Genomic DNA, 16086 nt, shown 5'->3' with positions numbered 1-16086 from the left:
GAGCTCAGCATAGGTGAAACTGTAGTTATTTCAGTAACATCTAAATGAAATGAAATAACAGTGATACTGATATCTTCCAATTGACCTAAAGCATTCCTCAGAAAATCCACAGGTTCTGCTACTGGCCCACTACTGGTCCCAGTAAAATGAAGCCAAGCAAAACTTTTCCAGTGTCCAATATTTGCATAGAGACCTGTGAGAAAGAGTCGTGATGGATGCTGTGCATCCATAATTGTCGTTGTCAGCACAGAGTTGTTGTGTGTGCTAAGCATTTGTGGACCCCTGGAAATAAAGATGTCCAAAATTAGTCAATAATTGATTCCTGGTTTTATTTATTTTTTTTTTTAAATACTGTCTGTTCATTCTTGGGCATCTTTCTTTGCATTTAATAATACTTAATACGGAAACCGTTAGGGTTCATTCACAACTGCTCATATTGATCTTTTTATTGTATAAAAAGGAAGAGTTCTGCTATTTCTGTAGTAATAATGTTGCATTAATTCAATAGTCAGAATAGTCAGAGCAAAGACAAACAATTCCTGATTTTAATAAATTTTGACTTTTGGGTTTTGACTGTATTTTTTTATTTCTTGGCAATAGGCAGTGGAAAACCCTAGCTGTAGCCTATCTTGTCCTTACATTGCTCTTTCCAAATACTGAGAAATTTTAAAAGTATTTTAGAAATCATTGATGTTACAAGTAAAATAAAAAGTGTCAAAGATTGGGCTGTTAACTCTGAATGTTTTCCAGGCTTCTCTATTGCTCTACATTGGAAAAAAATTGGATGTTCTAATTATGTTTTTGTGTTTCAGGACTTAAAATGGCAGCAGAAGATTCCTATATCATGGGAGTATCTGATCCCCAAGTAAGTCAATTTCTGTGTTTTCAGTATCTCTGTATTCTCTCCTAGCTGTCTGTTTAGGCCTCCTCTCATATTGTCCTGTCATTTCCTAGGCTTAATAAGGACATAGAAAATCATTCTGCATTGGCAGAAATGAGGGCTTTTTTCCCCAAGCTGTTTTTTTATGTGACCTGTAAAGTGCCTTGCCACTGGTTAAATGGTTGAAATGAGAAGGAAAGCTAGGCTTGCTGAATTAAGCAGTTGAAAAAAGTACTTATTTTTGTGCCCTGCATACCTGTTACACTTGCTCTGAAATTTCTTCTGTAGTGGACATTGGAGTCTTTCTGAAAATAAAGCCCCTTATGTCCTAAAAGGCCCTTTTGTGTAAATGTTTGTGATGTTTGCATTGACAATGATAGCTAAAATGTTCCTTCACTCACACAGATCCATAGGCCTAGCTCTTCAGGAGCTCTTCCTGATCTTCTTAGATAATTTCATAAATTGCTTGATATGCGAGAATGGTGCTTGGGTGAAAAGTTTAAGTGAAGAACAGGTCATTTCTCCTCACCTTAATTTTCAAAAAGCATCTATTTTCTCCTTTATGCTTGCTCCACTTTGGAAAAAGATAGATTTATATCTGACAACAATTACAGTAAGTTAAGACATGCCAGTGTTTAAACAAAATAAAATTGAACATTAACCTTGGATGTACTGTTTTCTTGCATTAGAGCTTGTAAATATATTTACATAAGGAATGTAGTCTGGTGGGGTTTAATCAGAGAAGTGGAAATGAAAGCTCACAGGTGCTTAGCAAGGCCTTGGGCAAGACATCTAGGGTCAAATTTTTACAATTTACTGTATAAGTTCTTTAGAATTTATAGCTGTTAGTGCATGTAAGCAAAATGTGTGTTTAGAAACTGTGCTGAGGTTGGTGCGGTCTCGTGATTCTGGTGAAACTTGGGTTGGTACTGTCAACTCTGCTTGCAGTGCTGTTGCCAGCAAAAATAAAATGGCTGTAAAATGTTTATGTAATTCAGTGAAGTGTTTGCAGAGAATATTTGCAGAGAACTTTGAAGTTCTTTGCTGATAGATGTTTTATGCAACTATGTATATATGTAATAATGAGGAGTATTTTCTTTCAATATAGATGTTTGCAGTGGATCAGTTCATGGGAATGAGTGCTTTATTTAACAGTACAAATTACATCACTTCAGACTTACCACTACGAACAGGTAAGAACCCTTACTGTGTGATGGTGCTGTTGTCCTGCTGATTCTTCCTGTTTCTTTTCTTTTGAGCAATTCTTCTCAGAGCTTTTCTCTATTTACTCACTTGTGTGTCGTAACAGTAGATTGCAGAGTTCTCAAAATCTATTTGAGATCTTATTGAGATTTATTCCATCTTTATGCATGTTTCTTCCTCTCATGAAACTTTCAGCAGTGAGGCAAATCAGATTTTTTGTGGCTTGTACAGAAACTGAAAGTTTCAGCAGTTTCCCAGGTGAAACCAGGACAGTGACCAAAGAGCTTTGAGTGACCCGATTTTATAAATTACTTTGTTGAGGCTTTTTTCTGAATTTGAACCTTCAGTGAGTTGCACGTTTCCATTGCCAGCTTGCAGACTGCAAGATGTTCCTCTCCTTTTGAATGCTGTTGCATTGTAGTTCTTAAGGTGCTTGTTTTTCAGTAATAAAATGCAGAGAATATTAACTTCCTGTAGCATTCAAATGTGTTTTTCCTTCTCTGTGACTTCTCTGTTTCCTGTGAAGTGGCAGTGTGGTATTAGAAGCACCTGACAATTTCCTGAACAATAACACTAGTTTGAAAGCTCGGACAAACTTTGCAACAAACCACTGAAAATAGCAAATAGAATTCTACAAAGGTCTGATAAGCAGTTTTACAGTATGGTTCCAGAACAGTAAGAACAAATTCAGGTCTTTTATAGCTCAGTCAGTATCAGCTGCTTGATCAACCTTGGTCTGATTTTGCTTATTAAAATTCTTTATAAATATTACTTCTTGCATGAATTTGGAAAACTCTTTTCTCCTCCTTAATCTTTTAGAACAGCTGATACAAAAGGAAGAAGGAAATAAACTTTTATTTAAACTTAGGAATTTTTTCTTAACATAGCTCCAATACAGCTGTTCAAGTCTTTTCCCATGACAGCTTTCTGTGCCTCTTTGTTGTATCAGGATGTAGCTGGTATCTTATGCATTGCAAATTACATTCTTTGGTTGAAAATGCAAACTACTTCTGATTGCAATATTTGATACACTTCATCACAGTGAAGGTGTTAATGGTAAAATGAAGTAAGTATTTAACATTTGCCTTCACAGGTAAAATTCCACCCTAAAGTAACAATAAATGCTCCTTATAGAATAAAAATTTAAGCAGGCTTACTGTTTTAGTGTTTCCTTGTTTTATTCAAAGAGAAAAGAAAGGATCAAGAAACACATGGTACACATAATTTTGTTTCAAGATAAAATGTTCTCATGAGCAAAGCTCTTGACAAATATGGAAAAACATCCAGCAAATTAATGTTGCAATCATTTGTTTACAGTGTATTTTTATTAAGGCAGATAAAATTATTCAGTAAGATTAATCTGGGTAGTATGAAAGGGCTTGTGCATTGTAGACCAAGATTTTTTTTTCCTTCCAGTTTCTGTTGAACAAATTTCTGTTGAAATTTCCCTGTAATGAGCTATTTTACTTGTATTTTTTAAGCTTACTCTGTGTTCTTCTTGCCAGACTCATTCCACACAAATTATTCAGATCTATAAAACTGATTTTCAGATAACTATGTCTCATTCAAAGTAGAAAACAGCTGTTTTCAAAACCATGTCAGGGAGTCAAGGATTCACTGAGTTCTGCTGCCACAGAAAACTCTTACTGGGCTAAGTCTGACTCTGTCCTTAATTTGCAAAATTGCTTTGAAAAGGCCTTTGTTTTATAAGTGCCACTGCTCATGTAATGCTGCACTACAGGTGGCAAGTTCCTTGTGCACAAAATGGGATTCAATAAGGATCATGGATTTCAGGTTATTGCAAACAAAAAATTAATCAAAATATTTCAGAAAAGGTTGATCATTTCAGCAGCATCTTGGTTTGTTTCTTGAACAGTGTGTCAGTATTCCTTACTTTCTCCCCTTCTTGAAAATATGTCATGTTGTTAACTGTGGACTGGCTCTTCAGTTATAAGATAATATAATAATTTTTATATTCTACTCTAGTAGTTTTCAAGCAGGGACTAATGATTTCGTTCTACTCAACAAGGTCAGTTTAACAAGTCATGTGGGATTTTCCAGAAGTACTTCCAGCTGAGATATGGAGAGAGTGAAATAAATGGATTTTTCTCAAGGACAGACGGGTGATTAAGACATAAAGAACCAAAGACATTAATTGTTCCCCATGATCTGGCTGTGGTGCATTTGAGTCTGTGCATCCAGAAGGCACAGTGTCAGACTGTTACATTGGCAGACAGGTTTAATGTGTAACCGTGGATTGCCGTGTTGTGCCAGCGTGGCTGAATCAACAAGTAGCTGGGGAATTTGGGGACTTTCTGGTGATGGATGTTCTGCTGTTACGGTAATATTTACAGTAATAGCAGAAAACCTTTGAGATGATGGGACATGGATTTTCTTAATATCATTTTCAGTGCTCACGTGTCTTTGTGTGCTTCTTTTTCTCTCTCATATATCCATTTTTATATAAAAATGAGACTTTTTTTGTTACTTTGGCTCTAAAGCTGTAATAGTTATGTGATTCAAGTTCTACCAGCAGAAAAGGCAGGACCACATGAAGTCAGCCTCTTCTTTGGCTTGTGTGGGAAGTATCCTGCCTTTGATTAGGCAGGTTAGGTACTGATCCTTAGTGGCATTGGGGATGGAGGGAGCATTATCCACAGATACTATTTACACAGAGTAAAAGCAGGTGCACATCAGTGGGATGTCCACTGTAGTGGAGAAACGAAGTGATGCCTTACCTTGAAGAGGAAATGGGCTCTGAGCTAAGCAGTTTGTTATTTTGGATGTTTTGTACTCCCTCATCATGATCCAAGGCCACCTGCAACCACGTTATGTGTCCCAGTTAGAGGTGGGTTTGGGAACTTTGTTGTTGTTTTGGCTTCAAGAGGCTCTGGTCTGACTAGCTCTCAGTGTTAAGGTGGTGTGTTTTTAAAACTCTGAAGTTGAAGCAGAGCCATCAGGAGCTGAACAGTATTGCCTGGAGGCAATAATTTTATGCTGTTTCTTTAACCTCCTCTGCCCAACCCTGTGTGACCCTTGCTATGAAAAATGAAAGCGTTATAGAGGGAAAAAGAAGGTGATTAAATTTTTTTTTTTTGTATTCTTTCAGAAAGAGATAATGTTAGAGGTTCAAGGAAACCAGACCACTACCAAAAATGAGATGAGTGTTCATATTTCCCTGTTCCACAGTAGTGGCCCTAATCCTCAGGAGTTTGGGCAGACTTGCATACAGTTGCTGATGTTCTTTCTAGATCTTCTGTGCTTGTGTTTGTAAGAGTGAACCAAGGGAAGAAATTAAGCAAACTCTCATGTGCCATTTGCTTTAAACATCATTCTTTGAACATTGAAGAGCTGGGATTCAAGAGAGAATTTCTGTACAGGGGAATCCCTGAGAGGTGGGACATGCAAATGCATGCCTTCAGGAAGGAGAAAGCACTAGGTCTCCAGTCTGAGCTTTTAGCAGCAAGGTACCACCTTTGCCAGGATGGACACAAGAGAGCTGATGTGGGACTTAGCAATCAAAATCTACAGGTATGAGCATTTCCATCCATGTCCACAGGGCAAAACAGCAATTAAAAGGGTGAGTTGCCTGTTCTGGGAGGCCCACCAACAGAGACAATGTGAGGGAGACTTGTCCACAGGTTGTTGCAGTTTAAATTGAATGGTTTTAGGTACTGGAAAAGCTGTTAGATACAGGTCCCCACTAGTCCAACAGAGTTGCTAGGTTTGCAGGGATATCCCACCAACCTCAGAGATGTATTTTTCTTGAATTTGCTATTGTGGGAAGGAATCAAGGGGAGCCTAAGACGGGTGCTTCTTTGGAAGTGTGTGTGTCTGTGTGTGTAGGGTGAGGCCTGTCAAGAGGAAGAAAGAATGCCAAGTGGTGGGAGTGCCAAGGGGCAGGAGGGCCTCTGACTCAGGCAGGAAGGAAAATGAAGAAACTTGGCAGTTGAAGAAGACATGGGGAAGTGGGACTGTGACTCAGACTGGAGTGGGATGCGAGTTGGTCTGTGGCAACTGAGGCGAGAAGACAGAAGAAGAAGCCCTGAAGCATGGCCAGGATGTGGCAGTCTGCACCAAAGCCCCTCCACATGTTGTGGCTGCAGTTCTTGGCCTCCCAGCCATAGCAGTGCCAGGCAAAGCCTGGGGAGTGCTCCTGTGAAAACCTGGCTCTTGGCCACCGTGAGAGCCATGCAGTGCAGAGGCAGCTCCATGACTGTGTCCTGCAGCCTCTCTGAGGGCAAAGGTAGAACATATGCTACACATTCAGTCCTTCTTGGGGTTGTTTAGCATCTAAAAAGGGGTTGCTGCTTAAACAAGAGCTTAAAGCAAGTACCTTCCAGGCTGGAAGGGAGGATCATCACATACCTCGTCATTATCAGTTCCTCTTACAAAATGTGCACCTTCAGGTTCCTGCTCTTTGTCTGCTTAGACAAAGACATGCCTACTAATAGAAACAAAATATTAAAAACTTCCCTGTGCAAAACACTAAATGTATTTTCTTTTCCCTGTGGGAAAGGTTGAGAGAAAGAAGGAACCACATAGCCTAACATAGCCAATGTTAGGCTGTACAATATGCCTATGGGAAGTATTCAGAGTTCAGTACAGTATAGTATTCAGCTATATGAGACCTTTCACTAAGTAAAATCCTTTTTATAATCAAAATAATATGCCATTTATGCCTGGATGTTTTCTTGAACATTGCTGGTTTATTTTTAAGTAGCATTTCAGATATTATTAAGTGTTTTGCATTAGAGTGCCATCTCTGTACTGTTATTTGTGTCTGGTTGAGATGCAATGCCAGAGAATTACTTAGTCACTGTTAAAAAAAAAAATAAAAAATCTTTAGTCATGGAACCCAAAGGTTAAAATAAGACCTCGAAAAACTGTTTTAAATGCATTGCTTTGTTATTTGTATAATGTGGGTTAATGATAACTGATATTGAGTTGGTTTTGTACATTTACACTGCATCTTTTTTGCACTTTTGTAGTGCTGGTATATAAAACATTATGATTTATTTTTTTATCACTGTATTTGTGTGCTCTTGATAAGCTTTTTTTTTTCCCCCTGAGAGGTCAGAATAACCACAGTCCTAAGTTTTCAATTTTCCTGAGTTTTCAAAAGTGCCATGCAAGGTCAAACCGTTTCAGTGGTATGAAGCTTTTTTCTTTAGTTTTCCAATGTGCTAAGATAGAGTATATCCCTCTGTTAAGGGTTTGAATTTCCTCATGCTGAGGAAAAGCTGGAACTTAGGTCTGATGTGTATTGAGGGACTTCTGCAGCCATTTAGCCATTGGATAACAGCACTTCCTTTTCTAGCTAATGTTTGAGAGAAGGCAATAGTATTTTGTGCTAACCCAACATGTATGTCTTGAAAATGAATTCCTAAGAGGAAGAAGAGCCAAAGAACAATTACTTGGCAGATCATGCCCTGGGGGCTTGGTTGGAAGTTGAACTACACACTGTTGTATTTGAGGTGTGTTACTGCTGCCAGTGCCCAGAAAATACAAGGCTTCTGGATTGCTAAAGTGTAAATTTTCAGGTGCCTAAAGCATGAGGAGGATTAGAGGTCTGTGAAGAGAGGTCTTAAATTTAAAACTCAGCTCATCTTGATTGTATATGTTACAGACAAAAACTGAAACACAAGGCCAAAGCTAAATCTTTTAAAGTTCCTGAAGTCCAGACTGTTTTTCTTCCTGTAATGCAAGATGATGTGTATGTGGTCTTATGTATGTGGCATGCAGTGGTTTTTCATGAGTTCAAGTAGCACTATTTACTGTTAAAGAAAAGTACAATTAATGGACTTGGGAAATAATTGATCTTTAAATGTGAAATTGTTGTGACTGACATTTGCAATATAACTTTGACATAAAGTTAGTTCAGTTGCTGAGTCAGCTAACTGCAGCAGCAGAATACTAATTTCATCTATTGTGTATTTATTAAAATGCCCATGTTGAGAAAAGCTTGTTCTGTTAAGACCTGTGCTTGTTTCCTTAGCATTAATACATTTAATAGAGTAGAAGTGATGATACAGAATTCCAACAGGAATATGGCTGGAAAAATATTATGTAGGTATACCCAGTGAAATTGTCATTTGGAGTCTATTTTGAAAGCAACTGATCTTCTAGCATTGAAGTACAAATCATCTTGACTGCTTAGGAAGAGAGAAGGAAGAAACCATAGCTCTTGGAATGATCATACTGAAACTCATGAGTGGCTTGCATTTTAAGAGGTATTTCACAGCCATCTGAGGTTTATAGTATGAAGTTAACCACTATATGAGATTGAAAGTTGTTTAATGAAGCCTTCTTTAAAAGACACAAATAGAATTTTAGTGGAACATAATCTTATGTGTTGGCACCATGCTCAAGATGGATCTCAATATAGAGCCTGTATTTGTACTCAAATTGAGTGTATTCAGTGCTTTTAGAGGCCCACCAGAACACTATATTTAAAAGTGTATCTGAAATTATTAAAAGAATGTAAATTGTTTAGTATTCTCAATTCCAGGATTTTTTTTAAAGCAGTTCTGACTGTTGGGGCATGTTGAGGCAGCTTGAATTCCTCCTGTATTCCCATGCCTCAGAGCTTCCCATTGGCTGTCTCTTGACTTTCAAAAGCACCTATTCTGTAGGGAGCCCTGGGGCCAAAAGCTGGTGAGTGTAGTCTCTAGAGCCCAAGGGGTTTAAATACTACAGTTAACCTTATCTCAAGAAGCCAGACTGCTGTCAGGGGCAAGGGAAGGATCCTGTTCTTATTCACCATTGCAAGTTTTAACTGAGCAATCAGTTCTCTGTTTAGGCTCTCTGAGCTAAAATTAACTCTTTTGACTTAATAACTTTTTATGACTTAACTCTGTCTTCCTCTTCTTATTCCACTGGTCTTTAATTGGGAATGACAGACTGCCAAATGATTAAATAAGTTATTGAAATTTAAGTTTTGAAGAGACTTAGGTGCTTTCAAAAATTTATCTCAAGTCATTCAAGGACATAATCTTACCCCTACAATTTATATATTAATTACAGTAATGGAAATATAATTTCTATTAATACTTTTGCTTCTTTCTTTTATATTAGCAGATGGACCATATCTTCAGATCATAGAACAGCCTAAACAGGTAAGAACAGGATTGCATTTTGAAAATGTCTGTGGTGACTATATTACTACATTCAACTTTGAATAAACTTATGACTTAAATTAAAAAGGGCACACAAAAAGTGTGAGCTCTCAGAACAAATGTGGGTCTTGAACATGAGCAGTTTTAACTCTTACTTTTGTAGTTAAAAAGCATTTCCTGTTTTGTTCTGTTTTCATTTTTATCTCTCTGGAAGTGTCATAACACAAAAAACCCTAAGGGTTTTAAAAATATGCCTTGCTAAATATAGACTTATCATCTTAAAGTCACTGTTACAGTCCCCCCAGTATTTGGAAACATAAACTAGTAGATCAAACATGGAAGATTTTTAGAATTTGTTTAATAGTTTTCGAAACACAAGAAGATAAAAATAAAAGCACTTAATTCCCAACTTACAGGAACTTCTGACTTGTGTTTTGTTGTTGTAAAGAAATGTAGTCCTTTGACATCCTTTTTGTTATGGTTATCTGTTTTGAATAATCAAATACAAATGAAGAAAAGTACTCAGATGAAACTTTTTTTCTGTTATGCAATGAACACTGACCTATGCTCCTCTGACAGCAGAGAAGTCATTTAAATGCACTGGTTAGTTTTCATGCAACTGATGTATAAAGTAATTGCTGGGTAAAAATTGCCCTCAAGTGTGCCTGGGTATTGTTCAACTTTGGCTGGTGGCATCAGCAATTACAAGGATTTCCTCCTGAAGTTGTTACAGTATGGAGGTGCCTTTCCTGTCTGTCCCAGTGAATTACATAAAATCCTACTTTACAGAGCTGTTCAGTGAGCAGGGGAAGACAGTGGCTAAAAGCTGTCCCATCCTTCTCTTGGTCTTCTGCAGAAGCACACTGCAATCCAGTCTTCCTGGCAGGAGGCAGTGGAGAACTTTGGTTTCAATCAAACACCAAAGATATTTCTGTGCTTGAGCATCCCTTCAGGAATAGGACTCTTCATCACTGTGCTAAGTGAAACAGCAGTGTACTGTGAATTCTTGGAAGAACACGCTGCATCTTCCTCATTGTTTTAAGTTCATCCCAAATCAGGCCATGTCTTTGCACAGTCCATAATGAGAAGCCATTGTTTCCATGTGTGACTTCTCAACCAGGAGCTGCTCTCATGGAGTACCCACGTGGGAAGCTGGGCAGGGGATTTTGTAGCAGGGTGATGAGGTGATCCATCAGCAGAATGATGTGTCCTGGCTGCAGGGATTGCTTTGCCTTTTGATCAACTTGAGTTCAGGTTCATCATTGCAGGGCACTACAGGTGCAGTACTCTGGGTCACTCAGTTCACGTTAGGAAGGCAATTGGTCAGATCTGGATAAAAGTCATAAAAGTTTACACTTGCTTGATAAACAAGTTCTTAGCCTGAAAAGGCTTTAGTGGGATAGGTATTGAAGCTACTGCTTATGGATTAATTTTAAGGCATGTTATTCACTTTCAGCTAATACAGACTTTGAATTCAGAGTTTCTACTACTGGAAAGAAGCTGAATGATTCTTGGAAAAGGCTACAACACTAACTGGTGCTATTTGGACACTAGGAGCCTTACATGAGATGAGGATTTTGCCAGAAATTGCAGAACTGGAGAGTAGATCTGAAAGCAAAATTTATCATATTTTAAGAGTATAAATAGTACTCTGTTTCAAAATATCTTCACTTAACTGAAAGAAAAAGAGAAATTGCCTGCTGTGTGTTTAAGTGAGAATAGAACAGGTTCTCCAGGACTACAGTTCAGTGATGCTTTGTTAACCAGCACTCAGCATTTCATGGGTGAACAACTGTAACTTTTCCATTTGGGTAAATCTTGTTTGTGGCTGTGCATGTTCATCTTTGTGTGTGCTAGTTCTCTTTTGGTTTTGTTTCTGGGCAGCTTTCAAGTTTATTTTCCTTTATTCCACAGAGGGGATTTCGTTTCCGATACGTATGTGAAGGGCCTTCGCACGGTGGGCTGCCTGGTGCTTCCAGTGAAAAGAACAAAAAATCATACCCTCAGGTCAAAGTAAGGACATAAAGCATTAATTTTGTGAAGTCAGTGTAAGTGTATATGTATGTGTGTAGGATCTTATTGCATAGCAACCAAGATTTGTATGAAGTTGCTCAAGACAGACTGCATTTCAATCCCAATGTTCAAATTGATTTTGAAAGTAAAGTTGTCCTAAGATGTGTGGGTTTGTTTTGGCACCATTTTTATTGCCAGCAGTTGGGCAGTAATTTCTCTGTACCTACTACCTCATAACCACTGTGCAGACTAATGGAACTCTTCCTTAAAGTGCAGTTTTAGCAAAGGTTGAGATGCCCAGTTGCTCCATTTCCATTGCAAAGCATGAGTCGGCTTAGTTATTCCTACTCTAGGATGCTATTTACCAGCTTTTCCTTTTTTTTCTGTTCATGTTACTCCTTATTCAGTATCTCTAGGGTACTCCATTCTTAGGAACTTAACTCCTTTAAAGTCAACTTAGAACTTTCCATTTTAATAGGAACAGTGTTATGTTCAGGTATTCACTGAACTTTTTTGTGGGGGTTTTTTCCCCCTCCTGGAAAAAAAATTAAATATGTTAATCAAAGAAATATTCTATGGAGGCACAGTATGAAGATTAGAAAAGTGATTAATCATTCTGGGATTGAAGAACTGTTCTTGCCTATGGTTCTTGAAGCTTTTTTTTTTTTTTTTTTCTGTGGAAGTCTGGAAAAGCTACACTGCTTTTCAGTATTCTTTTTAACTTAAATGTAAGCTTTGGTCTTACTGTTGCACTACACCTTTGAATTGTGGCACTGCAAATTCTCATGAGGAGCAGGGTTAATATATTCTAACTCTGGTGTTATTTCTTAATGTATTCTAATTCTGGTGCTCTCTTACTCCTTTATGGGGAAAGAAGAGGAGGGAAGAGTGGCAAGCAATAAACCTCTGCCTTGGTGTGTGCCACTCCTGGTTGTTCTCCTCATTGGGTGTGTAGTTCATTTGCAGTTCTTGGGAAAGGCTGGAGTTTGGAACAGTTGCATATCCTAATGAATCAGTGTAAGCATAACATAATGGAAAATAATCAGCATTGGCTGAGGTAGTCTAGGCTGTTGGTCTTGTGAACTGAGAAGAAGCTGGGAAAGCTGATGTCATATAGCCTTGCAAAACTCTTAGGAAAAATTACTAGCCCAGGCAAATTATCTACTTGCTTTTTTCTTTCCTAGTTTGACAGTAATGATGAACCAGTGAATGCAATTTAACTGGTATGTTCAGATATAAAATCGTTAGCTTCAATTGAGCTAGATCTTTGTATTCCAATCCAGTCTGTAATGATAGTACAGAAGTGATGCTTTATAAAGGTGTGGTAGGTCACACAATAGCATGACAAGGAGTTGTACAGAAAATGTAATTTCTCCTTGAGTAAACTGGAAAGCAGAATATTCTTTGGCTTTCCATCAAGCCTTCTAATTTCATTGATCATCACTTTTTAATTTGATCTGAGCTCACACACACACATCCCTTCCCTTCCCTCTCATCCTACTGTGTGCATCTGGGATTTTTTTTCCAGTACAAATCCCCACATGGCAACACCTGCTGGGAGAGGCTGGCAAGGCAACACAAGTAAATACCTCAAGGCCATTGCTTGTTAGTGCCTGTTTTTGATTCAAGTGGTGCCAGTAAAGTGTTTCACACCTTTTCCTGTAAGCCTTTTCTGTGTTTTGTCAGAATGTGCTCACTTTGTCGTAACTGAGGGGAGCACAATCGAAAACTGCAATTTTTTGTTGTGTTGGGGATTGTTTGGTTTTGGGGTTTTTTTGGGTTATTTTGTTTTGTTTTGTTTTGCTTTGATTTTTTTTTTTTTGGTGGATTTTTTTTATTTTTGTGCCAGTGTTTTCACTATATAACCTATATTAGTTGATCACAGTGCAGTGAAAGGACAATAGCATGAGCTTTGGCTGTACTGTAAAAAAAAAAAAAAAAAAAAAAAAAAGCGGTTTTGTGACAGATCTTTAAACCCTTGGCCATGGTAAGGTCAGTGCAGCTCAAATAGGGACCTGCTTTGTGCTTGGCCAACTCTCTCAAAATTTACCAGTAGCTACCATGGGATGTCCTGAAAATGGACATCCTCAGCGGACAAAAAAACCAGTCTCCCTATTCTGTTTTCATAGGATTATGGATTGGAAGCCAAAAGAAAAAGAAAATACATTTGTGGGATGTGACCTTGTGCATAATGTGGGCTGTTCAACTTCACCCTTTTTTTTTCTTTCTCCCTGCACTGTCAGTAACTTGTAACAGAGCTGGAGCACATCAAGACATATCTCTCACCTAAAGGCTGGAGTGTTGAAGACTTTGCTATGTCTCTAAGCAAGATGTTTCAATGTTTAATTACATGTTTTGACCTCTTCCTGTATACTATATTAGTAGATGGTGTAGGTCAGGATTTAATGTAGGAGTTCTGCAATGCCAGTCTTTGCACTTGAAACAAATCTGCACTGGCCAGCAAAGTGGAATTGATGTAAAACCTCTTGTTTAATGGAACAGTCCTGACTAATGGAGTCTAGATAACAGTGTGTATTTTTCTATAATATAAAAAATGGGATTAATTTATCTTAATGATTTATGGAATTCTGTTCCTTTGTTTAGCCCTGTCTAACAGTAATTCTTATATGTAGAAAACATTTTGCATATTCAGAGGGTTCTATATAACCTTGCATGTCACTATGGAGAGCGAGAGAAAATGAAGACAATAAATATGTTACAATGAAGTTATGTTTCCTGATTGCAACCTAAAATTCTTCATTTAAATTTCATTTTCATCCACTTAGTGTAAGTAATGCAATATTGGAAAATTTTACTGTCTAGAACAGTTGAAATCAAAGCTGTTGAACTGCTTATTCATCATTACTTTTTTGTCCAGGGAAAAAAAAAGCAATCAGTAGTAGAAAAACAAAGGATAAAACAGCAAAGTCTATTATTATTACTAACATACTTAACTCTATAAATTTTTTGTTTATCTTTTGCTAGGTTTTTTGTATATTTGAAAAAATGTGAGAAAACTCATGCAGATAATTTCCACTGGCCTTACACATTAATTATTTGTGTCCTGATCTTGCATACTGCTGTTAGTGTGGGCAGATCCATGGTTTAGACTGAAGTGCTTGATCCAGTGTTAGGTGTGACCAGAACTTGCTGAAAACAGGGGAGTGAAGGAAATGTCCTGAATTTTCATCTCCTCAGGGCAAATCTACGTGGGTGGCTGCAGTCTCTAGTTTAGTGTTCTTTGTGAGGAGGATGTAAACGAGCTCCAGCCTGGAGTTCAGAGGTGTGTCCGAGCTGAAGAGCATCATCTCTCTGCAGAAGAGTTTGGGCATTGGAGCACTTTGGTTTGTGAATTGAAGCTGCATGCAGCCCTGAACAGACTGCCAGGCACACGGACAAAACTGCCCAGCCATTTGTGTCCTGGGATTAGCCCAAATTGTACCTCGGTTTGGAGATAAGAGTTCTTGAAATCAGGGATTTCAGCACATTTACTTTGAGTTAAGGAGAAGAATTTGTGAAAAATTAGCCAAGTTACTTTGCTAATGAGCTTGGTGACAAAAAAAGCGTATTTATGCACTCCCCCCACCCCCATCCAACAGAAATTAAATGTAAAGTGATATAGATTGCTAATTGCAAGTTTAAAAAATCACCTAACAGCTGAATTAAGGAATAAACATGAGACAAGATTAAGCTGACTTTTTGGTATAAATCTTTATCCTTCTTGAAAATCTGTACTGAATCAAATTCAGCCAAAGCTAAATTCAGTGAGATTTGAGCTTTTTGCTGGTAAGGCTGATTTGGCTGAATAGGAGGCACTGAATCTCTTGAGCTGGGCTTGTAAAGCAAAGCAACTAGCTCTGTATTTTTGTCACTAGAGTGACCTCACAGTCAGATAATTAGATCTTCAGCTCCCATTGGTTTAAATTACTTCACATTGCTTTTTCTTAAGTCTATTAAGTAAGTATTCAGTTGCCTGCACGATCTGTACCACATCTGAAATATTTTGTCTTTAATTAGCAACTGAAAAAAGGAGAGATACTGCTCTGTAAAAACAGGCTGTTTATAAAGAATGAGTGATGCCTCATCTTTGGAACACTTTTTGTTTTTTTGAGGACAGCGGTAGTCACACTGAAGGATAAGGCAAGGCTGGGGCTGAAGTTGCACTAACAAAGGGATTGGAAAGAGAAATAGGTGATTTTGTAATGCTGACGTTGTAGGTTTGACATGGTCTTTTCCATCATTGGCTGATGTTGTTGACCAATTGGTTTCATTTCCTGCTTGTAAGAGTAACTGGAAAAAACATATTTGAAGTATGAAAATGTTCTTACAAAGTTTTTGTAAAGTTTTGGAACCTATAAAAATTGGCGGGGATCTGGATTGTCAGAGAACGTCAAATAACTGAAAAAGCTTTCCACTCATTTTGAAATTTACTCCATTTCGAGTTCACAGGGTCCTTTTAATCTTTCAGACAAATCTCTCAAGCAGAAAGAGCAGATAAATGTAAGCCTGCAGCCTTTTAACTTTATCAGATCAATTGAGTGCTGCTTTAGGTACAGGATGTAATCAAGTATTACAGCTATACTCTGCCCAGGAACTCCTCCTTTTCTTTTTTCCCCTCACTTTTAATTTGAAGTTCAGTAGCTATTTTTTTGGATCACAATTCTGATTTTGAGCCATACAGCATCCACGTGCTATCTCCCCCTCGTGCTGAATCTGTTTTTGTGTCAAAACCATAATCCCTATTCTGCATTGCAACATACCTTCTACCTTTTCAGGCCTTTGACAGTGTTTCTTAAGCTCCTGTGCCAAAGTTGATAGTTACTTGTATACCTTAGTGGCCAGAATCAATATAAACATATTCTGAAACTGTGG

General features: G+C 37.9%; 1 protein-coding gene across 5 annotated transcripts in view; it reads left to right on the top strand.

The window, feature by feature from the left end:
• Positions 1-16086, top strand: part of NFKB1 (nuclear factor kappa B subunit 1) — a 56239-nt gene that overhangs the window by 10568 nt on the left and 29585 nt on the right. For 2 of the 5 annotated variants that reach the window (XM_079307056.1, XM_079307055.1), the window contains exons 1-4: positions 804-865; positions 1989-2073; positions 9164-9201; positions 11116-11214. In XM_079307056.1, coding sequence (XP_079163182.1) covers positions 821-865; positions 1989-2073; positions 9164-9201; positions 11116-11214 — 267 coding nt within the window. In that variant the 5' untranslated portion in view covers positions 804-820. Of the gene's footprint in view, positions 1-803; positions 866-1988; positions 2074-9160; positions 9202-11115; positions 11215-16086 lie in introns of those variants that run through there. The other 3 variants (XM_079307054.1, XM_079307053.1, XM_079307057.1) reach the window with 2 other exon arrangements.

This window comes from Erithacus rubecula (assembly GCF_903797595.1).
Source record: "Erithacus rubecula genome assembly, chromosome: 5".
NCBI classification, from domain to species: domain Eukaryota; kingdom Metazoa; phylum Chordata; class Aves; order Passeriformes; family Muscicapidae; genus Erithacus; species Erithacus rubecula.
The sequence above is the reverse complement of the archived record's forward strand: the minus strand, read 5'-3'. Positions and strand labels throughout refer to the sequence as shown.